Genomic DNA, 25,948 nt, shown 5'->3' on the forward strand with positions numbered 1-25,948 from the left:
TGCACAGCACAACAAAAAAAGCCTTCAGCTCTGGCGACAATCCCCACTTCCAGCCTACAGAGCCGTGTTTATCCTGCTCTCCATGGCAAAAAAGGGAAAGGCCTAAGATTTCCTACCACCGACCCCCAAAACATGGACAGAGCAAGAAAGATCTCACCTGAGGGAGCCAGTGCAGCATTAGCTGACCTGAAATACTCTGACTAGGGCCAATTTATGGTCACAGATTGGATCACCTGGAGCCAGGCCTCCAACCTGCCCTTACCCCCAGCTGTGGAGACTGCCTGTGTATCGCCAAAGGCTGAATCCCCCCGTTCCAACTACCAGACAGCAATAACTCCTACCAGCCTCCTCGCAGGGAGCATGCAGCGCAGGGACCACTGCTGGTGCGTCCCTAGGAGCAGGGGGTTTCGGCCGAGCGGCTCTGGGATGTGTCTGCTGCTGGCAGCCAGTGGGCGACGGCCTGTGGAGTCTGCAAGGGAATCAGCCCCTGAGGGGTATTTTGGGTGTCCAGCAATGCAGTTTGCACTTGAGTGGGGCAGGGGGTAAACAGATCCCCACTCGGAAACAGTCAAGTTAACGACCAACCCCCAAATCACTGGGAGCAAAAGAACAGTTGGCTGTGAGGCAAGGGTGTTATGACCCTCCCCATCACAGCTGTGCTGAATTTATCTGAAGAGATTCAGAGAGGGAGAATCTGCCACTTCCCTCCATGAAATTTCACTGAAGTGGAATCCATCACCCCGGTGGAGAATGACATTTTAAACTGCTGTAACTCAGTATCAATGTTCGAATTGATTAGTCTACTTCATCTCAATGGAAATTCTCACCTCATTACATTAGCGGCCAAACTTCAAATAATTTTTGAATCAAATACTACTTAAACACTATTTCAAAATACTTAGCTGACAAAATTCATCACTTAATTTCAAATTACTGTCTGTGTTTTATGCTAAATTGTCAATGGATGAAATACGTAACAGTTCTGGGAGCTGAGCCTGGAAGCCGAGGCTACCCAGGCTCTGCGGTTTCACAGCAGCACATTTTCTCTCTGACTTGATAAATGTCTCGCTCCTGGCTGAGCAGCGAGCACAGACTCAAAAGGATGCTATGGACGGTATTTTCTAGCCTTCCAGAACCAGCGTATTCTCTGATGCCAGGGAATTAAGACAAGCAGGTTTGATTTTCCTCAGAGAGGGATGTGAGCTGAACCCACGTCCTCCATTTCCAGTTATTTCTCTAACAGGTAGGGCAGTGGTTTGCAGCCAGGCTGGAAGCGAGCCTAAGAAAACTAGCAACGGTCAAAGCTTCACCATCCAGTTCCCTCCGTATCTGGTCTGTCATTCGTTTCTCCTTACTGGCTAGAAACCACTGTGGTGGGCAACAAGGTGAAATTCCAGCTCACAGCACTGTCTCTGCCAGCTGTGTTTTAGAAGACATTTTTAAGTAAAAAAAAAAAATAAAAAATCACTGCTTTGTTCGAGATGCCGGATCCTGTCCGGCATGGTCTGAAAATGCCGCTGCTCCCAGCTCCCTCCAGCACTCGAGCCAAGCTCAGAGAACTGGGAGAGCTGCTCCCAGTACAACTTGTCTTTAAAACATTATGGATCATAAGGAGCAGGAGATGCCTCCGTAGGTTAAGCAGCATCAGAATGGAAATTCTGAACAGGCATCACAAGTTTGTTTAAATCCTGTCTTAAACGCCTACAGACTTCACTGACCTCTGTCTCGGTTGCATTCTCAAGGTAGTGCTGCTACACTGTACTCGGGCTGCTGCATCTCACGGTAACGCTGCTACACTGTGCTCAGGTAGTTCTGTGCTGCTGCAAGGACTGATGCTGCACAATTCTTCTATCACTTAAAAGAAATAAGACTCCTTTGAATAAGCAAGCTGTGATAGAAATATATTTACACTATGCACATTTTTACAGGAAATACAACTTACTAAAAATTTTTTTGGAAGTAATAATACCACCACCCTACAATTCACTAAAGTCAAAACTAAAGGTTTTGAATTTTTAACATTTTTATTAGAGAAGTTGAAAGTTTCATCTCAGGACTGACAATAACATAATTATCTCTTTTCATTTATTTTGTTTATAGGAATATGTAGAATTTGTTTGTACAAGCATATACAACAAAGTAATTGGTGCTTAGTACATTGAAATCAGGAATCTGATTTGTTCTAAACTACCAGTTTTCCATGCAGTCATCTTTGAAATGGCAGCATGGACAAATTCCGAGCGGAATGCTTACATGCATTGTTTTGCGATATAACTACAGCAAGCTCTGGAAACATGCAAATTAACACATTAGCAAATTGGGTTTATATCTCATGGACATAAAAAGGTTAATCCTGATATGAAATTCTGAAAATCTGCATAAATACTTCTGTGTAAAATTAAATTAGTTATGTACTTTTCTTTTACTACAAGTATCAAGAATGCCCACGTAATTAATATACACACATATATATATAGACCTTGTTATGCTAAAAGTCTTTTTTTAATTAATCAAACAATATTCTGTGCCATACATTTATTCAGTATTTACCAGCTAGTAGAATGACTGTGGTCATATAGTAGGCATCGCAGTCTTAGTAGCATTTGTATCACATGCAAACATACTCTTAGCATTTCTTTTTACTAATTTTATCACGTGGCAACATGTATGTGATTTTCTACAATGCTGTGGTTCTGAAGTGTATAAATACTTTTTACATTTTCACAGTTACAAACTTTTTGCCAAAAGCCATTTAAACAATCTTTTAAGTTACAATGAACTGTAGTATCTGGGATCTGCAGCAACGGGATCAAAATGCAATTTCTATACAAGCAATGTAGGATGTAAACTTCCCTTAAAGTGCCTAATACGTAATTCCTTAGAGCACTGATCAGTTTTGGCACAAATACACTGTATTTCCCTCACGCTAACCATCGCAGTAACTTTTACAGGATATCGGCTTCTTTTGGACATGAGAGAGTTGACGTGGCACTTGTGAATGACGTCACTGGACTGCAGAAATACCCTGTCAAGTTACTGTCACAGTTGAAAAATTTGGCCGATGACTTTGTACATATTGTACTTTTGAATACAGGCAGTTAACTTTCAACTGCCTATTAACTGTATGCTGCCTGCAAAATACTTTGAAATAGAATCGAAAATTGCCCAAACTCAGCTCCTTACTATACTGATTATTACGGTGACTTAGCAGAAAATCCAGTTCAGCGGGCTCGATGACATCAGGTGCCCAGCATCTGACGAGCTCTTGCTTGTCGGGATCTGGCAGCAGGGGGTTTTCTACACAATATATCACAGGTGAGAACACAAATGGTAAATAACATGACTACAGTTTCGTTGCCATTTGAGATGATGTTAAAAATATCTGTTGTGTTTCGAGGCTCTGATTGAGTAATCCTGATGCAGGCAAGCTGCCTGTTGAGATACAGAAAGGAATACAGGACTGGGTTTAAAAACTGTCTTCATCTTCCAATTAGTGTTTTTCTGAACAAAGGAAATTCTTATCATGGAAATCCAACAAAGGAAATTCAGTGCCCAGTGTTAAAAAAGAAATAACGCAAACCTTAAGACTTGGTGGTCCGTAGCTACACTTTACATATTAAAAACAAAAAAACCAAACCAACCCCCCCCCCAAAACACAACAAACAACCAAAGCAAAAAGCCCACTTTTCAACCTCAGCAATGTTATTTTGAATTTTGCTCTCATTTTAAGGATGCTGCGTTCTCCAACTTCAATTTGCTTGTTGAGGCTTTAGACCACTGTTGCTGGCCTGCGATCCATCTCTGCTTCCAGCTTCACCATCTGCTGCATCTCCTTTGCCTGCGATCCAAAATAACCGCGCGAAGCGTTGCGTTAGACCTTTTGTTCAAAATGACGCACGTGTTTTATATGATAGTGTCTGAGTGAAATACAGGCAAAACACACGGAAGAGATATGTAATAACATTATGTTTAACACACACCTCCCCCCCGGTGTCATTCTGTTTTCAAAATGTAACGTACTCCAAAATGATGTAATTCTTATCTCTACGCACTCTTGGGAAATATTTTGATCCTATTCCAAGACCCATGGGTGGACTTTCTGAAGATATGTATGGTAAAATGCAGAAGCTCTAATTTTGGGGAGGAAAACCAGGGAGATGCCGATTTGACTGTTTTTCCTGGAGGAACTGTCTTTGGGAACGTATGCTTCCCCGCTGCTGTGCGAGTACCGCCATGCGTTACTCCCCGAAACGTTCTCGGAGTTCATACGTGATCTGGACTCGTTTCTTTTATAAAAAGACAACGAATGACAAAAATCCACCAGTGTAACATCTTCCTTGCAGTAGGCGAGATTTTTTTTAAGTAATAATTTTTTAAATCATATACATTTTTTTAAATAATCTCCAGCTGGCCCGGAGATCCTTGTGACTACAGCCGTGGTGGTTTTTACCTCAGGATTAGACTACTGCTATCTGCTCCATGGGATCGCACACGCTGAATCCACCTGACACTGTATCCAAACGTGTTGTGCAGAAGAGAGCAACGAACGCATGCCAGATCTCCTATGACCTCCGCATGCCTCGGGCTTTGCAAGCGGAGTTAAAGCACTGTACGTAAATGCTAACTGGCCTGGGAATCCCCTGCTTAGAGAGCACTGTTTTAATTCCCTTCTCTCTCACCCAAACACGCAAATTTACTCCTCCTGTGGCTCGGTTACAGAGTAGAAGTTGCGCTTTGGTTTGAAACTCTGCAGTTTAAAGGACCTGGGAGTCACCATCTCTTCATTTTCTCTGAAGGCTCTCAATCTGGGAAGTTATTTAATTCCATAACCCAAAGGCCTCTAAGTTGACCCAGAGGGCAAGATAACCCATCTACCTTTACATCCAAGCTCCTGAGGATTAGGACAGGTGTAGGAAGAGGCAAGCCAAGCTAGTATTTTCTTTGGTGTAACTGCTTTGTGTCCATCATGCAGGGAAGAGTGGTTACTGGACTTGATGTACGTGAACTATGTTCCTCACTAAGTTGTAAATGGTGCTTAGACAAGGAACTTCCTTATGCAAGCTCCTACTTAAGGAGTCACCTCTTCTGGATGTGCAAACACATATTTGCATGTGTGAAAATGGGCAGATGTAGATCTAAAGTAATGAGATGCACAGCTATTCATTTTGCAAGGTAAATGTGGGTTTGTGCAGATGGGCTATACATGCCTTCCTGAAAAATCTAGCCCTGTACTTTCATCATCATCATCATCTTGGGGGAAAAAGTAATTATGATAATAGCAAAGCAACTGTCATAAATATGATTAAAAATTAATCAACGCTCTCCATTTAAATGAGTTAAAAGCTTGAAAGTAATGAAGAAATAATTTTAACATGAAAATATGGAAACATAATAAATAAATCAATATGTACAACCTCTTCTGAAATGTTGGCTGGATTTTGCCTCTGTGTGAAATGAAATTCCAGATAAAACAAAACCCTGCGTTTGTTTCTCAGTGACTCACACATTTCACATTTTAAACTTGTGACTTAACTATGGGTGCATAGTGTCCTAGAAATATTCTGCATGCCAATATATGCCGTACGGCATCGTTTTAGAGATAACTTGGTTTCAAAGAACACCTTAGCATAGGACCCAGATGCCCAGTTGTGCTAGTCTGAGCCTGGTTCAGACGGTGCGTTCTGACGTGAACACACAAGCACTTGGTGACGAGCCTTCTGGAAGGCAGCGCGGAAGCTTCGTGAAGTGAGTGGCAGCTAACGGACTCTGCTTTCAAGATGCTTCTCTTTAGTGAGATCTAAGACAGGCTAAGAACTATATACAGTAAAAGAATATTTTTTTCCCCTAGCCTAATGAATGCTTTTTCCCCTCATTATATGTCTAGAAATAAATGTTGTTAAAGCGGGTGCTGTCAGCCTGGGTGGTGCAAGATACAAGTATGTTATCAAGTCAGGAACATACTTCCGATCAGGGAATACTGCAAAACTGGATGTTCAAGCCTAATACAACTATTGCCCTTGGTAAGGCAAGGGTTAACAGAGATTTCGTGTGAGTAACGATTATTTAGGAAGCCACGGCAGCACAGCCACATGGTAAATGTAATTGCCATACCTTGGAATGTCTTGGATTTTGAAGTGAATTTCGAAGCGCTGGAAGCCTCTCTTCTTTAGACACTAAAAAGCTATTTCTAGCCACCTGTTCTATATTTTGCTATTCTTAGTGTCGAATTACTTATTTTATTACCATATTGATATACGTGGATACTCTTTGTCTGCCTATCAGCGTTAGCAGTTAATCATATGAACGTTAACACTAAAATAGTGTTCTTACATCAACAGACACCGCTCAGTCACAGTTTAGAACTCTAAGCGTTATCTTTCAGTAATGGTAGGTAATGTACAATACAAGTTAATCTCTAAATAGTTCCTCTGCACATCACTGCTCATATGCATCTGAATTTGGGATGCTAAAGCACAAAATACTGTTAATATTGTGTCAGGCTCAAATATCCGTGTGCAAACAAGATTAACATTGTGTTCACTATGTCAATGGTACTTCCCAATGGTTGCATTTACAAGGAGGGCTCCAATGACAATGATTTAATTTAGAAGGAAAGCACACTGAAATAATAGTTTGCTTATTATACGTCCATCCTACCTTGTGTTTGAGACACTGCATGACAGGATTTCAAAAGCTGTTTGTACAAAAATAATAATGTCAAAATTGAGGATTACAACAAGAAGCAAATTAAATTAATGAAAACTGAAGTGAGATTGAAAAATTAATGCAAGAAAAACATACATAAACCAAAATAAATTTAAATTCATAACAGTTTGTATTGAAGGCTGTTTCCACCCATAATTCTACTTTTTGACATTGTATATTTGGATGAAAAAAATTCTTCTCTTGTTTGATCAGGAAAAAAAAACCCCCACTCTTTGAAATTCTCATTAAACAAATACCACCTTTATCTTGGTCCAACTAGCTTTCATACATCAACGTGCGTAACAAGGAAAGCTGACCCAGCTGGGGGTTTGCACTGGTGCACTTTCGGGGCTCAAAGGAAGTGGTCAGAACGGCAGGGATGAAAATATATGCTCTGATGGATCAAATTAGAGGGAGTTAAAAAGCCGTTAAGGACTACCGCTGTGGTGGAGGCCACCGCAGCCCACACAAACGTGGTAACCAGCACGTGAATGATCTTACTCCATTTAATCACCAACGGTTTAAGGTGGCTTCATCTCTGCACTGAAATGGAGGATAAGCAAGCTCAGGTAGGCTGTTACCATCTCTCAGCTGCGGCCCCAGGTGAGGGCAGTCTCTAATTGCTGAAAAAGGTGACTCCTTTAACAACTCACGCTTATTTCCCAGCAACCTCCCTCCCTTATACACAAGGTGTTTATCGCATTGTGGTGAAAAGCACAACTATTATCTTTTCCTCTTGTCCTTATGTTTTTAAAAAAATGGATCCAAAGCCCTCTGAAGCTTTGAAATTGAAAGAAACCCCGATAACTCCTATCTCTGGATGAAGCCATCCGGTTTTTGCCAGCGAGCGCAGTTTACAGGCAGTTCTCTGTCGTGCTCTCTACAGTGACGCTACGGATCCGCTGGAGCCCAACTGCCTCCCCGGGTACGTGCCTCCCCTGCCTTTTGGTTACGTGCGGGTAGTGCTCAGGGGCAGACTGACTGACAGATCCATTCCTGCTGGATGTTAGAGACAGCGTCTACAGAAACCCTGCGAGGGAACAGACTGGGAATTTTGGTTGTTGTCCAGAAGGGAGGTGGGGAATGGGAAGACAGAGCCACGTGGCTGGGGCTCAGTGGTAGCAGCTGCCTGCCATCCCACGTGCCGTCACCTCCCTGGCAGTTAACTAGGCTGCAGCTTTTGGGGCTGTAGGACTCTGCCGACAGTGGAAATATTTGATTTGCGTGTGCTCTTCCCTTCCCTCCTGCTCTGCAAGACGGCTTCAAGTCATACTATAATGTCTGTCAGAGAGTTCAAGTTCTGAACATTTAGTAACAAAGTAGTACATAACCCTTGAAAGTAATGAGTATTAAATGCACCCCTCCTCTCTCATCTCACTGAACTGCTGGGTATATTCCCCTTGCAGTTGACGTTTGTGCAAGTGCAGTACCGCAAGCCTGTGCAATTATGACAGCTCTGCTGGCTCAACCTTCCAGCAAGGGAACCACTCAGAACGTAGCAGTGCTTCCACCAGAAATAAGATTGGAATTTTCCTTTCCTTGCCAAGTAGTTTTTCAATTAAAACAAAAAAAAAAAGCAGCTTATAAACTAGCAGAAAATAATAAGGTATTTTAATTAGGAAAGGGTGTACTAGTACAGATAAAACTCCCCATGCTACTATACATCTCTAGAATTCAAGTCCATCCTAACTGTCTCTTAGAGTTCAGAGATGCTCTGTGCAGATGTTTCGCCTCTACTTTCCAATCAGCACTAGAAATGTGAGCTCCAAAATGAAGGAAACCGATTTGCTTGAAGTGCTTTATGGGAGTAATTAAAATGGATATGCTGGGCCTTTTATGACTGTCGCATCTAGCTAACGAGTACCAACATGGCTGAACAGCTGAAAGGATGGATGCTGGCTAAGCAGCCAAGCTTTCACATGCTTATCTGGAACAAATCTGGTTCTCTACCATTATTTAAGTCACCTCACCTCTTCATTTTAACTCCCCAAGTGGGTGAGTGACCACGAACGAGGTCATTTTCCCAAGTTCGGTAATGACCTACATTTAGAAGCATTCTACTCAGCCTGATCCTGGTTACTGTTTTCACTAGCTTGCTTTTCTTTTAAGCCTTTAAAATAAGATACCTGCTCATTCTGCTTCTCCAAGACTTCTAAATGTTCAAGCTGAACTTTTTTCAACTGATCCATTTCTTTTGACTGCTTCATTGCCAGCTGTAAGCAAGAGAAAATAACGGGGGGAAATGTAACACCTTATTAACAAGCAAAATAAAAACTTACTTGAAATATATACATATATACACTGTCTTGCCCCATTGGAATGGCACAAAACATTACAGGAGGCTTATATCACTCAATCTTAAGAAGAGCTATTAATAAAATATTTATATTATACATATTATATATATTACATAAAAGTAGCAAATACACAACAATGAATAGTAATTTTATTCATTTAAAATAGCTTCCTCCTATATAGATACTAGATCTTTGCCACTACAAGTATGCGGAAAAAAGCAAGGACAAACATCTGTTTGTTTACTACAGCTGGATTCTCAACACAGAGAAATGAAAATGAATATCCAGAAATAGTGCCCAGTGACTTTGTCAAGGTCATAGTTACCCTTTTTCTCTCTTCCAGGAACTTTTTTGTGTTGCTGCTGTTCAGTTCTCTGACTCGCCTAAAAAAAAAAAAAAATAACGCAAATGTTGTCTGTGAAGACTCACTGGAAAAAAAGAAACCCCAAAGCAACAATAGAGAGAATCACAAACTCGTAAGGTGTATTTTGGTTTCTGATCATCTGTACCATGGGGGACTAATGGCAAACTGAACACTCCTCTGGCTATGCACCTTTACACTTAAAAGTTTCCAAGTACACTGACGGTACCATTGAAGACCTGACAAAAAAAACAGACCATGACTGTTGTGAATGAAGTTTGCTTTTTCCCTTACTCAAGAGTGGTGGACAGAACTTTAAAAAAATGTTTAATTCGTTTGTGTACCCCTTACTGCACTCTGCCCTCCATTTATTTTGGTATATAAAAAGTGCTACGTCTCTTCACAGTGGTAATGGCAATATCATCTGATGATCATAAGAAAAGTTACAGCTTACTAATGCTTTAAGGTTCTTAAAGCTGTTACTTACGCAAAAAGATAAGCATACAATTAATATTTACATAAAATACCTAACTGCAAAGTGTTTCTTCCTAAGATTTCCATCATGAAATATACCAAAAATAGTTCAAAGAACTGAAGCAGACTAATTGCAAAGCCTGAACTGCGTTCAGCCTGCTTTCAAATCTGGGAACAGATTTATCTCCGAGTCATTAGCGGAGGTCTTACATTAACTAAGCATCCAGTTACCAAGGGCTCCAACAACTCGTCTTCCCGATGAGCTAGGAGTCTGTAACACTCAAGGAACTTAAGTTCAGCAAGAACAAGTACGAGCCTTTTGACCAATATAAAAGAGGAAAGAATGAGCCAGATGGCAAGCCCAAAGCGAAGGGGAAACCCTGAAGGCTTGTCATCATGCAGATGTCATCATGCAGACGCTGCTTTTATCTATTGAGTTGGAAACTTTTAGGATAAATAGAAGAAACTTAAAATAGCTATAATGCAGATCAATCCTCCAGAAAGTCTCAGTAGCTGGTCCTGGCAAGTGTCTCTCTAGGCTCTCGAGTCACTTAAGGCTGTCACCCCCACAGGCGCTGTGAACAACCCAGTGGTGCCAGTGCAGCAGCGCCCTTGGTGTGCTGAGCCCGGACGCTGGCCACGTCATAACGGGAGAGAGACGCACTTCAGTTCAGAGTGGAGAAGCAACACGCGTGCTGTTGTACCGTGTATCTCCTGCTGCTTCACTCCTACCTTCCATCACCCTCTCCACGGATTATCATCACTTCTAGCACTCCCTCCTTCTGTTCCACCTCTCCTCTGTGTTATCAGTAGATGAAGGAGAAAGCCTTTCACCGGCATCACCTCCTGTGTTTGCAGTGGTGGTGCCTCTCCAGTTACTCTAACTCCAGCTAGAACCAAAGCTCAGCCTCCCTTTTCAGCATAGCCCTCATTTCATTTAAAAAGCAACAGCAAAAAAAATAATGCATTCTAAGTACAATCATTAAAAGTCTTACAGATGTGTTTCAATTTAATAGTGTGATTAGACCTACAGCAGTCAGTCACAGCTGATGAGTATGAAGTTAAGGACCTTTTTATTTCCCTGATCAAGGCATTACATGTATTAAAAGGACAGATACAAGAAAAGCAACATTTTTCCTAAAATAGCAATCTAAAATAAATCCAGCACAATCATTAGACATTGTTTCCATAAATAAAAGCACGATTTTAACAGAATTAATGCACGAGTTCACCTATCGGCCTTTGACAGCATTCTTCCCTTCTCCAGAGGGGAGAGCTGATACTTACCTCTCTCTTTCAGCTTTATTTTTGATAGACTTGTCCTGGCTTATGGCTTTGCTGTTCTCCATAGATATTTTAGCCTGGTTGGCACGCATTTCCTTGCTTTCCCTAGGCAAAACCAAACAAAGTCATCAATGCCTGAAATGCAACTGTCGTTGAGGGTGGTTTCCTGGTATTACTCTACGCCATGGTTAATTTTGTCCTGGAGGCATTAAGGAAGAGGAAAGAACAAACCATATGACAATTGCCTTCCTCTGGGGGGACTTTAATACAATCTGAGCAAGCATTCAGAAATCTCCATTTGTTCCAGAGAATATAATCTGAAGGATCAGTTTTAAGCATTTTTACACTTTGAATGTTATAAAAGGGTATAAAAGCCTCACTTTTCTCCCTACCATATAAGAGTTGTCCAAGTACGTGCTACCATCAGTCATTTAGAAAATGTGATTTGTCTTTTAAAATTGCTTAGTAAATTTACAAATCCTGCACTCAGAACATGACTGCGATATGAATAGTAATCATATTTGCTAGTTGTGGTATGAGCTGACAGACTTCCTTTTAAGACTTGTACTTTGGGCCTGAAGAGAGCCCCGTGGTTTAGCCCACGGTCAGACTTGCGTTTGGTTTCTCGTTCTGGTCTTGTGAACCTCGTAGCCTTCTCTGTGAAGCGAGATAGTTTCAGCTAGCGTAGTAGAAAACCAGAAAATAAGCAAATAAATACCCTGCTGTTGTAAAAAGAAAGAGATCGTGATTCTTTGTTGGGAGTAACAGCATAGACGCTGACTTTCAGCAATGGCTTATGAACTGTGAGCGAGCGGAAGGCTTTTTGTCACACACAAGCCAGGCAAGCTCCAAAAAGGCTGTCCCTGAAGGCTAGCTCTTGCTTTCCGCTTGCTTAGCGTTCCAGCTCTTGCAGCTCCTGATCTTCAGTGCTTATTTAAACAGAAATTATATATGGAAATCAGGCAGCGAAGAACAGATTGTAAAGTCCCCAGTAGTGCATAAGCAGCTCAAAGTTACCCGTCGCAAGCCACGGCAGCACCTTCGTCTCTTTTTCTGGACATGATCTTAAGTAGAGCGCTAAACGATTATTGCACTTATTAACTCCAAATTCTAAGTATTTTGTATGCACAGAAGAATTCATAAGGTGAAACATTTCCTGAACACAGATTTAAAAGCAGTGGTATCACAGCAGAAATTAGACTGGGTTCTAAAAAATGTTGTGTCGAGAGCACATTTCATTCCAACAGTCCTTTCTCCAAATAAAAGCTTTTATTTTCTGTACTGAATTTGAAGTAATTTTCAAGAACACTCTCTTAAGAGCAGTCCTGAAATAATTAATTTTTATTACTGTGCTCCAGGATATAAAAAAAGTTAAGTGTAGGTGTTCAAACTGATTTAGCCTATTTGCATAAGATACCATTTTAGAGTGAAAGAAGTTAAGAGGATTAGAGGACTACTGCACATCACCGATGATTTCAAAATGAGACTTTGGCCATGGATATGGCTGGAAGAGCCAACGCATCCATACGCAACTGTTTCCTTCTTGTGCGAACTATGCTCTAGCTCTGACTTGCGCTGCTGCTAGGTCTTTCTGCGTGTGGCGGGTTTTCAGCGCTTGCAATAAATAAAAGGCATTAACAGACAAAATGAAAAATCTTATCTTCTTTTTAAGATCACCAAGAAGCACTTGGAGGGACCACTACTTGACCCTGAAACAGCACTTCTCAAAGAGGGGGCCAAAGTTCTAGTGTCAGCTCGCTGCTCGAGCACCGGGCACGGGGCTCTATGTTGAGTGTCCAGTTCAGCCCGTGCTGCCCTGGCTGGCAGTGCCACGCCACCGTTACAGAACGGCCTCCCGCTCACAAGCGGTGCTGACGCCTGTAGCCAGAGTTAACTGGAAGAAGTAGATAAGCCAGAAGGGTACAGAAAAAAAAGATTCTGCAAAACATGCCACATGAACTGCAAGATTTAACTGCTGATCGCCTACTGTACCGTGCTGACTGCAACTCTGAAATTTATCCAAACGTGTCTTTTAAAGGAATACTTAACTTCAAGCATGTAAGGCTGTCCTTGGAATTTTTACATATATTTAGATGACATTAAAGTGCATTAGCATTTCATTTTATGTCACCAGTATTGTTTGAATGACTAAAAATCTCTTTTGTTATTATAAAATCCAACAAGACTACACAATTTTTCTTTCTCTCCCATGTTATTTTACCTGGAGCACGTAACGCTTGCGAATAACAGCTTCACGTCCCCAGTTTCTGAAATGCTGCAAGCAACGTCCCAGTCAGTCAAGCTAACCCAGTCTGGGGAGGCAGGGGGCACGGCACCCCTGCAGTTCAATAAGCTTCAGATTTTTTAGTAGTATCTGCTGCCTTCTGCTTTGTTGTTAAATGAGCTCAAAGCACAAACCGTAATTGCTTTTTGTACTGCACGCGGAGGGAAAGTATCTACCCTACAGCAGATAACTACATCATTTTAGATTACTGATCTTTCCCGCTACCCCTGTGTCCTCTGTTGCGATAGCTAACTCATTTCCTCAGCTTGCAGAGAGGGAAGTGGCGAGAACAGCATGCTGAGAGCACGGCCCACCTCCCACGCTGCTCTCAGATAGATCCTTTTTTTCTTATCGTTACCCGAGTTGTCTCTCAGCTATCACATACACCTATACAGATAAATGCATATGTATTCCTACACACAATATATTCTATTAAAAAGTTTACAAATTAAGTCTCTTTGGGGCATTATTATTCACTTTTCAATATTTCGCATTCCAAATTCTTCTGAAATATTCATAGATTCAGACCCAGTCTTAAATTTGTTTTAAACAGGAAAGTCTCCAGTCTGCAAATTTGGGGGTTACACACAAATTCCCAAATAAGCGGAAATACACTCATTGCAATGAATAAAGCCAAATTTTAAAGGTTATTAACTCCTAGGACAGCTGAGAAAAAAAAAAAAGTTCTCAGTATTTATCAGGATGTAGATTTTGGGGTCTGGTTCTTAGCAGCTCTGAAAATAGAACAATACATGGACTGAACACAAGTTATTTCTGATAAGAGAGCAAGATCTATTAATAAGAATATAAGAACCATTTACAAGAAATTATATAGGGCTGTTTAAATAATGTAGAGATACAGGAATTCTCAACCTAAAGACAAAAACTATGAGAAAAAAGCTTAAAAACCCCCAAACCAAACCTTGTCCTAGTGTAGCTATAAGAGCTGCCTACAATGACAGCCTTTAGTTAGGAGAATAAGAGATGTACAGAAAAGAAAACAAAAACCTACTTTCAAAAAGATGAGGGGGGGAAAAAAAAAGTCTTATTCCACAAGCAGGCTATACTTTAGTAAATTCTCTTCTAAGCATTGTAGTGAATTTCAAACAGGACAGAAAACACGATTCTTAAAAACAAAGTGATGGGATTTCTCCAGGCTGATGCAGTCGGGTACAATTTAGAGATACAGTACCAAGGACTGCACCTTCCTCTAGCTAGTATCTTTTGAATGATGCATTTGCATTATAATTTAACAATTTTTGGACTTCATTTTTGGACCGGGTATTTATTGCAGGACAGCTTGAATATATGGGTTAACGCAGAGATTAACATGAAGATGAGCTCACTAAAAGCCTTTTGCTGGGACAATTCTCTGTTGGATGGAAAGCTTGCAGGTCCCAGCATGTGTTCTCTCTGATGCAAAGATAAGCTGTTTTTTCACTCAGGAATTTAAAAAAATCATTTCAATTCCTTCTTCAAATGCAATTTATTTATTCCTTTCCCCCCATGCTTTTTATGTGAAAGATGCTGAAGACAATTACATATGAATATATATATATGTATGAATATATATGTATGCACACACACATTTTGCATTCACGTGCTTTTAGGCTGCTTTGCATAATAGATCGCAGCATAAAAAAATGATTCTTCTACGTACTGCCATTTTTAACACTGTGCATACGACGTGTATTTAATTTTATTTAATTTCAAATGGGCAGGATGGTTAATTACAAAAGCAACAAGACAGTAGTGTCATGCACTATCTTCTGTCTTCCCAGTGATTACGACGGGATATTGTATGAAGATAATACGTCAGTTTAATGTAGCTTATCCCACTACCCATTGTTTTTATGATCTTACTTTTCATAGATCTTTCTTATAATCACCAATGCTATAAACACTTGCGTCTGCAACCGCTAGCAGCTCCAAAGGGTATTTCCATATTGGATACTTCTCAGCTTCCAGCCTCTGAATTGAAGTTCCTGGGTGAAGTCTAAGCATCCACAGTTGATGCAAACTATCATCAAAACTATCATCAAAAACTATCATCGCATCCGCTGCCTTTAATGAAGTTCAGATAATCTAAACCAGCTACGCCGCCCATTCCTGCATCTACCTAAACCTTGTCTGATCACTTCTTTTACTTTTACCATGCACGCGGTATCTTTGACAGCAGTACAGGAGCTATCAACACAAGAAACTAAAACATTATACAAAGCAGACATAACCCACCCTTTGTCACCAGGTAGCGCTGCCCCGCTCACCTGTCATGGGAAAATTTTAGCTGCTGGGTTTGCTGTTCATGAGCGTTAATCAGCAGTTTCTTCAGTAGTTCACACTGTTGGTTCAAGTGTAAATCACGGATTTCTTGCTCTTCGGCACTGTGCGTATTGATCATCTCAGACCACTCTTTAGTGTGCTGCGCCACAATCTCTTTGACCTGTAGAGAAGTAACGGCAGCTTTGCTAGAGGTTCTCAGCTAGGTTTGGAGATCAACTATTACTACTGCTGAAGATGATGTAAAGACAATTGTAAAAAAAGATTATAAAGAATGTAGCTAAATTGTGAAAAATGAAGTTACACAAAAGCAGTTGCTTCACAGGGTAACAAAGCCGCTGAGGACACTACAGTATATTACAAAACCAGATGTAAAACAACCTCGACTATTAGGACTCTATTATCTAAAGTGCCCTGAATAAATTGGCTGCATTTATGCTCTTGACTGTACTACTCTTATTTTAAAACCTTCTCTAACACTGAGTTCATAATAAAACGGTTTCACATTTTTGGTTGCCAAGAAAAAATATATATTAGAAAGTACTGAAATTAACAATGGAAAAAACCTAGCGAGCAGGATTTCTCTGAGGGCTTAAATACAGTCCTTGATTTTGCAGAGACACTTTTACAAACACAGGCGGTTTACAGAGAAATCCTGCATTTAATACAACCTGATGGGCTACGTATCTTTGTTTTATATTCATTAAGGCAGCAGGGAATCTGACAAGTATTCTTCTCTTGCTTATCTCCCAAGACTCACAAGAATAATGAGATTAAAGTTTTGGAAAGTTCCCAAGAGACAATATGAAGAAGTCTAAAATCACCAGAGCTGTTATTGTAAGAATATACTGCACTCAATGATTTAGAAAAGAAGCTAATAGAAAGCTATATTTTCTTATCCTTTAATAATTATCTTTGGGTATTTTGCCAAGCTATCCTACTTTTCCATAAATGGTCTACAAAATATGCCTCAATAAACCTATTTTCAGGGAGTCATTTCAACTGCTACTATGGTAACTAATAGCATCTGGGTCATCTTCCACGAAAGGTAAATCTTATTGTTCAAATCAAAAATTGCCACCATGTTGCTCAGAAAGCGAGAGGCCAATGCCAGTATTTGAGGTGTAAGGGATTTGCCAGTATTTGAGGTGTGGGCTCTGCATAATGCCGAACAGACTCTCCTACACACACAGATGATGGTGAAAGAAGAGGGGACCTTAACACCCCCATCTCCATTCTGCCCTGGAGAGGCTCCTCTGAAGGCCCTCCTACACAAAGCTCATGTTGTGTAATAAAGCTGGACTCCTAATGAAGAAAAAAAAGCAAAAAAAGCAAGTAATTCAAGTGATTTTGTAACAGATCAGGGTGACTACCACTACCTGAAAGCCAGACTTGCATTTAACTACAGTTAAATAGTGGTGCAATATCGAAACAGGTAGGATTGGAGGCAGAAGCAGCTGACAGAGAGCTACCTGGAGTCTTCTGCAGCTGTCAGAAAAAAACAAAAGCATTTTGAGGCAGGACGACTAATATAGTTCTAATTTATCAGGGTGTTTAAGAGTGAGTGTACCTCCAGCAAAATGAGCCGTGCTTATTTTTGTGCGTGTGGGTAAGCGTACTACTGAGCCAGAGCCTATCAACTCTGAAGTGATAAATACACTGAAGGATGTGGAACAGTTAGTGGGAGCAGTATCTTTAATAAGATGTTCATAAAGCAGTACTGCCTTCGGAGCCAGAAAACCACGAGGATTCGGTTTTAAAATGGGTCGGAATAAATGCTTGGATGTTGGTAAGGAAGAGATGCTCACTTTTCAGATGGAGTCTTTGGAAGGTTGAGGGGCGGACACTCCAGCTCACCTCTGGCACCCACCTAAGGCACTGAAGTTAGGACCAAGTTTAGTCCAAGCTCCTTGTATTGCTGATGCAAAAAGGTGAGCAGCTTCAAAGCAGGATTTATCACACTGAAACACTGCCTGGAGATGCCCCTCTCATATCTACAGCAACTAGATGCTTCAGTTAGGTTGCATCTCTTCTCAACAGTGACCCCACCTGGCTTATCAACCCCCAGGGAGAACTAGAGTGGACTTCAGGGGAGCTAAAAGCAAGTCATGGCTGAAGTTCTTGGGAAAACCCATTCCTTATGTATTTATTTTCAATGCAGATGGAGTCAGCTCCATCCACAATTTGGAGACAAAAGGTACAGGTAGATCCAAAGTCCTGAGTAAGTGGGTGTAACTGGGACCACAGCAGAAGAGGGACCACATACTCAGAAAACTTCTATGGTCACCACGTTAGACAATATTAATTTTTCAGAAAGAAAGACAAGTGTCATTATGTGGCCCAGGAAGCAGGCAGAGCCAGCAGCAAATCACGCCTGTGTACCATGCATTTTGGTACAGGAGCCCACGCCTGGTTCCTGACGCAGATTTATGATTCAAATTCCCTTCCTGCTTTGACTGGGCTTTGCCACCTTTCAAACACCAGTAAAATTGTAGTGGGAACTGTGACAGAGCTGACCGAGCATTCTCCTCCACCACTTGCTGCTGTGCAACTCTTCCATACAGTCTGCCGGTTTTAGGACTGGATTTCAGGCTAATCTGAAGTATCAGAAAGTGCAGGAGATATTATCATAGGAGATCTGATTCCTAGGCACACAAAGAGTGTTTTACATTGCCCCGAAAGGACAGGCAAGCATTCCAGTAAACAAGAAAAGAGTTTGCTTTTATTTAAAACTTCCCGAGGCTGCAGAGGAAATGCAAAACAATCTTTGCATAAAAAAAGAATTGTGACTTAATAAAATAGTGAAACAAGTGTATAAATAGCGGAAGCCACGATGAAAGTGAGAATTTATGACTTAACTGCAAAGAGCGTTTACAAAGCCCACACAAATGCAGAGAGACAAAGACTGAATGGCCCCTTTGAAATGAATAATGTGATCACTGGTTTTAAACGGTTAATGTTACGCACTACAGAGGAACAGGAAGACAGGAATCCTGTATCTCAGAACATTGACAGCAGAGAATCACAGAGTATCTCGAGTTGGAAGGGACCCATAAGGATCATCGATTCCAACTCCCAAAGAAGAAACCTGCAAGGAGACTTAAGCATGGCAGCACTTTAAGTATTTAATCTGGGAAGATCGGAAGTAAGAATCATAAAAACCTGCCTGAGTTCATGGACGGATGTGCTAGTGATGTGCTACTAATTTCAAAATCAGCATGCAGTCGAAGCAGCAGGTACAGCTCCTCGTAAAACAAGGTTTTCTCTAGGGGTGGGAGAGAAATGGAAGATTTCTTTTCTTAAATATCCTGCAAGCTAGAAGTCTCATTTCAGGTAGAGCAAGATATAACCTGATGAGGAGGATGTAAGGGATTTGCCAAACACCAGTTACGAGACTTGAAATACCCAATTTGATTCAGATTCAGATGACCTTAGAACCCGAGACCATTAAATCATCTGAAACCCAATTTTGCTGCAGATCTGCGATACACTTCAAAGCCCAGATGTGGTAAATTCAGTGTACATCCCTGCTTTTCTCCATGTTATTAGCATCATAGTTACAATAACTATTTCATTTGCACTGGGCTGTGCTCTTGTCCTACTTTCCCCTATTAAGGCAGCGTTGCTTATCCAAAAGGATAAGAAAAATAACCATTAGCTAGCTTCTTGCTTTCCTGTTCTACAGCCTGTGTTTGCAATCCTGTCCTTTCATCTGTTCCTACGCCGGGCCTAAGAGACTAATTAAAATCGTGATAAGGAACTTACTTTTGCAAGGCATATATGCAAGATGTTTGTTTAGTCACTAAGTTCAAGCAGGAATAATCTCTGAAGTAATCTTTCCTTTTTTTCTTTTCATCCTCTGCCTGCTTGGTATTGGGACCTACTTTTCTAATGCAGGGGAGTAATTTGCATCTGCTAGGTTAATTGTGTGTGAAGTACACATGGGGACATTCGGATCTAATTTAAATATTTTATGCCAAACTTGGGCTGGATGTTTCCTCGTGACAGGAAGACTTTCGTAGATGAAAAGGTCTCTTTGGTGCTAATAGTGCACATGCACATTATGACACTGAGCTGCACTGGAGGACGTGAGCTGTAATTAAAGCTGAATTATGGTACATTCTGATATCAAAATTGGTGGGCCAAATGCTGAGAAATGCTGAACAACTGTTAATTAATCAAACTCCCACTATATCAGTGTAATGCATTCAGCATCTCAGAATTTAATCTAATTTAATTGCACCTACCTCCATCTAGGAGAAAAGTTAATTTCCCTATGGTCTTGAGCACTGTTTTCCAACCTGCTGCTTGCAAACCTTTGAATGATCTCCAGGAATAATTCAAGGGTCCACGCATGGCAATTGAAACAAAAGAAGTCTGTGAGGATACTACAATCGGTACGTAATCCCGACAATTTTGATGGAACCACAGTGAGCAAGATACTGAAAATCACTGACCTAGAGAAAACCACAGAGGTAGATGACTTGCAGAGGAGTTCTTCAGGAATTAGCCAGCACACAGAGGCTTGGCATTTCAAAGGAGCTTACATTTAAGTCTCCTTTGGAAATGCCATCCTAAAACCTGACACGGGAGTGGACAAAAATCAATCTCTTTTCCAGGTATGGATTAAATTGAAGGGAACCAGTTTGAAAGTAGGATTTTAAAAGGAACAGAGCTCAGAAACTGCATACATTTGTGGAAAGGGAAAACATGAGTCATATTTATTGGATTTGGAAGATTAATGAACGCTTGGATGTCCCTTGTGTACAGATCACACCTCTCAACTCCAGACTGCGGTGAGAAGCAGAGATCACAGCAAAGAATTTTCTACACAATCTACCTTCCAATGAGTTTTGGAGCTTATGTCCGGATGACAGGGAGCTAGTGCTCCTCAGAGAGTTTATTTCACTAAGAAATGAATGAATTATCTTTTTAATAAGTTGTCAACAAATTTACTTTTATTTAAGGAAACAGATCTGGACTTTTCATAGGACAAGGAGATAGGGAGATAAGACAGTACACTAGGTTTGATTCCTGGGCATTTTCCTACATCTTTGGCTGAGCACACAGCAACAAGAAAGAAACCTTGTTTAGAAAGCCAGGATCTTCTCCACATGAAATAATGACACCAAAGAATAAAATTAGGAGAAGAAAAGATGGAAATCACCTTATTCTAGTCTCAAAGATGTGGCTGCTTTTGTTTGTATTTTCTATACTTGTCTGATTCTTTTCACAGGTTTCAGCTTTTACAGTAACTCTCCCGTACTGCGGTCAGCCTCTGGGACTCCTCTCCCTCCAGATCATTCTGTACGTGGATGGGTCTTCCAGTGTACCTGCCACCCTCCAGTTTGGGTATCTTTCAGAAACTGGAAACCGTATCAACAGGTGGCAGATAAAACTTTCAAAGGAAATATGAAGTTGGTGAGCGTAATAGTGGAACAGAAGTACAGAGGAAGCAGCTTTAACGACTCAATGTGAACCACGAATCACAGCTTGAGAACAGCTTTTTCAAATGAACTGAGGCTGAGTTTCAGAGCACTTTTATTCTCCAGCACCTTGGAGAAAATGACGCAACAAAGCAATGGAGAAAAAAAAAAATATGAGAAATGAGAAGGCACTTGGTTCAAGAGTGACTTGGAAACCTCATTCCCTAAGAGACAGACTAGCAAGCGTTATTCATGTTGACAATGAGGGAAAATGAAAAAGAAACTTCTTTATGTATGTATTTTGAGACAGTATTTAGCATCCAAGTTTCACACAGAATATATTCGTCTCTTTGTTTAGCTAGAACTGACACAAATGACCAGTTTAGTTTCATGAGGCATGAATACGGCCCTTTCTTCAATAATTTGAAAAGGGCAGGAAATTGACGTTGCTTTTTAAAATTTTTTTTAAGAAACACTTTTAGACACTCAATTAATTCCATTCTTGTCAACATATTATTATTGCTGAAAATCATTCATATGCTTCCAAGAAAAGTAACTACCACTTGGGTCTCAAAATCTCTCTTTCAGATGTTGCATGTGTTAAAATTGGCTGTTTGCTTACCTTAGATTTGTGATCTGATGTTAGCGTCTGAATTTTAATTTCCGTTTCTTTCTTCAATTCAAGACAATTGCTTCCTCTAAAAAAAGGAAAATTGCAAATGTGTGCCACAAGTTAAACATCTTCCCATTTAGTCAGCTCTTACTAATTAAAACGTTAATCAAAGTTGAAGTGCTGTAGCGTATTGGAATGAAATTATTTCTTCTGGCAATTTATTCACAACTTACAAAATATTGTTGGATTAGTGATCATTCAATTCAAACACCACATGATTAATTCTAGATTGGCCCAGCAATTACTGAGTTGCTGAGGATGTGTCAAGCATCTCCATTTATGGTACTTGGCTCCTTTTCCAGGCTTAAAATACCTTGCCAAGAAAAAACCAGTGTCTGCCCGAAAACTTACAGGCATATGCGTTGCCTTGCCATGATTTTATCCTCCGGTTTAAAAGAAATTTTTGCTACTTATTTTTAGTTTGAGGCAGAGAAAAAGAAGTCATTTGAATAACTACCTCGCAGGGCAATTTGGGCATACTAAATTTGAACACCTATTGAACGTGGAAGTTCCCCTCTCTGAGAAAACGGAATTGGATGGGTTGCAAAGAAGGGGGCCACATTACCCCTGCAGACCACACCAACCCACGTGGACGAATCCAAGCCATTGGACACCTTACATGACTCGGAAAGCAACAAATGTTGAAGCCAGCCCACACTCCTGTAATAAGCTGAATACGGCATGGCCTTTGTGCTTGGGGAAAGTTAATGGGGTTGAATGCAAGTTGCAAAGCTTAACACCGCAGGAGCGCGGGATTCTAAGGAACGGGCTGGTAAAACGCCTGCAGAGGGCCCATGCTGAAGCTCCCCTGACGTGCCTGTGGGTTAGGAGATGGATGACCTCTCTCTCACCCACAGAATTTCCTTCACTAAGCCCAATTACTTGGGCCACACGCTGCATGGGACAGATGTACAGAAAAACTATTCCATTGCAGCTACAACAGCAATTTCAATTACTCTCTCACCCAAGTCAATAAATTTTTGAAGGCTGACAAGCTCCATCTTTACCAATCTTCTAGCTCCCTTCTTTGCAGTGAAGCGTTTTTACAACAGAATACAAATTCACACATTGGAAGTCTCTGGGGTTTTTTTTGGTTTGGTTTTTCTTTTTTGAATAATACAGTATATTGAGAAGAGTCTATTTTAACATGACTGTAATATTTCTGTGTCGGATCATCCTCTGATGTAAAATGGCGTAACGCCACTGAGTGGATGGAGCCACATTCATTTCATCATCTGAAACCAGGCCTAATAAGAATGGTTACTGCTTGACTGCAGTAACATTAATCCATGTTTGCTCTAGAAAAGGAGATTTATGAAACTCGTAACAAGTTTAAATCCTATTTTAATATCAAAGTACTGCTAAACTTAGGGAAATTAGCAGAAAATTTTATCATCAAACAGTACCACGAAAGCCCTCACTGAAAGCAGTAGTGTGATGTGCCTTGTGTTCCCAAGGGCCACCAGAAGGACTAGTCATTTAATTTCTAGTCATGGCAAGGAAATCTCTGTAAATATTTCTAACACTCTTTTGACACTTTGGAAGTGATATAAAGGCATAGAGACAGGTTCTGACCACTGTTATCTCTGCCTGGGTAGCTGGAATTGGAGTCTGGCTATAAATTGATATATGATTTGTCATACACTGTGAAAGAGACTGCTGCTTAGGTGAATCAAACATATTTTATCCCAAATTAGTCTAATTGGTTCAGTCACTGGACTTTTCAAAATCCCAGACATGAAAACCACCAGTTGATCACTTCTCTGGAAATGCAGCTTTATTGTATCTCAAGGCACCTTCCAGCCAGGCTGGACACAATGAGAATTGTCCCCAGCTGCAGTGACACAGTCCGTGGTTAAACCATCGAGTCACGGTTGGGAACAAATACCCAGGGACAGCCCAACCCAATGTCACATGTCCATGCTCATGCACACACATACACTTGAATTTCTGGACAGTCTTGATAAATCAGAAGGATCTTTATGTGCCCTCAACTCCATTTCAGAGTGGGAACACGAGCATTCATATTCCTATAAGCCCCTCTGAGATTTGTAAGCATTTGAAGTGTACAACAGAAATAGCACAGGGAGCAAAATCCTGTCCATCTGTCAGTGAATTAGCATGTGATTAAAAAATTCTACTTTGCTGAACAATATACAGTTGACATTTGTCACACCATGTGGCAGAAATGGACCATGAAAAACTGCACAACAAAATCAGAAGAGAAAGCCTTCTATACACCTATCAGAAAGCCCTTTTCTTTTCAGGAAGTATCTGACAATTTCAATATGAATGCCTTGAAAACACATTTTACATGTTCTTTTACACCTTTTGTTGCTTGTAAAAGTTCCAAAATGATAGCCAAGGAAATGGAGCACGTCCTGTACTCACTGATCCCAGGACCCCTTATTCATCAGATCGTTTCAGTTCAATAAAGTCTTTAAGTCTCAACCAGTGCGCTCACGTTTAAGCACGTCCTTAAATATACTGCACAGCTGGGGTGAAGTCTGCGTGTAAGCACCTTGCTGTGGGCTTTCAGGGCTGCATACGCAACGATCCTCAAGGAAGCCCTTCAAACACTTTGTTACAGAATTTAAAAAGGGTTTTCACAGAAAGTCTGTGCTGATACTGGATTGGATTTCGCTGTTAATTAGATACCGATAGTTATTCTCGTAACACTGAAGAGCCAGCAGATGACTGAGAGCTCGGGAGTCCATGGAACGTACGGAGTCACAGCGAGGAACAGTGTTTGGCTGTGTATTGAATCTGCTTCTGGAGTAGTCATTTCCAACTTTGTTTTGTTTTTTTTTTTTTTAAACCTTTTATGATAATTTAAAACTATCACAAAGGCTTTGGCATCCATAAGAGAACTGTTACAAAATTAAAAGACAAGACACTGTAAGTAGACAATGAAGTGATCTCAAACTGGGTATCAAATTCTTTGTGCCATGTGGGGTTACCCTGGACAGCACTGCTACCCAGCGCTTTCCATTATTTCCTGCACAGAGACAGCCATTACCACCTTTAACTGTCTGACACACCTGCATTTGCTGCTTTGCCTAGGCAGGGAGAGGCACCGGCTTCTTCTCAGGCCGCAGGAATACTGATTCATTCCTCTTCTGATACGAGATTCTTACATACCAGAGCACAGGGAAGCCTTTCTCCCTCCACAATAATTCTGGTGCAATGTCCAGGGCTTAGTTCACTGCCACTGTAGTAAATACCCTGACTGTAACTATAAATCCAGCTGTATCAATAGCCTTCTGCTGTGTTATATTCAATGGAAATTGAATCAAAACCACATTAAATTAAATAGTCCTGTAGTTGTTCCCTCTCTGTTTGGAGAAGTAGTAATTTTCTGGAAGGAACTACTTCGATGAGAAGTATTTGGGTGCTTACAGTTCTCCGTTCTTGGACACAAAACCAAAACATGAGCTTTTTAAAGAGTTTGTGAGCTTTTAATAATTTAGTGAGGAAAATTCTCCTTGCCTTGTTTACTTCTGACATTTTGATTTCTGTTCCGTTGCAAGTTTATAACGTGCACACTCAAAACCCACTGCCATTCCAAACAAATCATAAAACAAAAAGTATTCGTGGAAGAATCCAATGCCAAAGAGGCATCTATGTTCAATATTCAGCGAGCTGGTTGCGAGTTGTTGTTGCCAGATGACAACAATATGAAATTATTGGCTAATTATTGGCATAGCTTGACGCAGAACTAAATAAAGTAATTCCTGCTTTAGGTCACGGTATTATAGTATAAACCGCTGTGCCTCAATGAAATGCCAGTCATAGCGTGAAAGGTGGAGAGGAGAAATTGCCGCCAGATTACACGATGGCAGCAAGGCAACAGCAAGTCCTGCTACACAATTCCAAATGGGACTGAGAGGGGGACATTTTATTAAAGTCACCAGTATCTTCCAGGAACTTTTCGGGGACAACTGAGAGAGTCACACAGATAATGTCCCAGGCCACCAGCTAGTGCAAACCAAAACAGCTTAGCTCAAGTCAGAGGAGTAATACTGATTTATCCCAGCTGAGGATCTGAAGGCTTTATTGTTAAAAAAGAAACTTCAACTTGACAGGAAGGCAAAACTCCACTATTCTAAAACGTTCAGGATTTAGCAGCCAGCTTTTTCCCTGAAAACAAATCATTGCTACTTT

The 25,948-nt window shown here is 40.7% G+C and overlaps 1 protein-coding gene across 5 annotated transcripts in view; it reads right to left on the minus strand.

The window, feature by feature from the left end:
• Positions 1-1,982: 1,982 nt before the first annotated feature.
• Positions 1,983-25,948, minus strand: part of PLCB4 (phospholipase C beta 4) — a 206,113-nt gene continuing 182,147 nt past the window's right edge. For 3 of the 5 annotated variants that reach the window (XM_054821817.1, XM_054821816.1, XM_054821821.1), the window contains 7 exons: positions 21,734-21,809; positions 15,673-15,848; positions 11,125-11,226; positions 9,328-9,385; positions 8,832-8,918; positions 6,658-6,694; positions 1,983-3,838 (listed from right to left, as the gene is read on the minus strand). In XM_054821817.1, coding sequence (XP_054677792.1) covers positions 3,750-3,838; positions 6,658-6,694; positions 8,832-8,918; positions 9,328-9,385; positions 11,125-11,226; positions 15,673-15,848; positions 21,734-21,809 — 625 coding nt within the window. In that variant the 3' untranslated portion in view covers positions 1,983-3,749. The remainder of the gene's footprint in view (positions 3,839-6,657; positions 6,695-8,831; positions 8,919-9,327; positions 9,386-11,124; positions 11,227-15,672; positions 15,849-21,733; positions 21,810-25,948) is intronic. The other 2 variants (XM_054821819.1, XM_054821818.1) reach the window with 1 other exon arrangement.

The sequence above is a fragment of the Grus americana genome, chromosome 3, assembly GCF_028858705.1.
Source record: "Grus americana isolate bGruAme1 chromosome 3, bGruAme1.mat, whole genome shotgun sequence".
Classification (NCBI taxonomy): Eukaryota; Metazoa; Chordata; class Aves; order Gruiformes; family Gruidae; genus Grus; species Grus americana.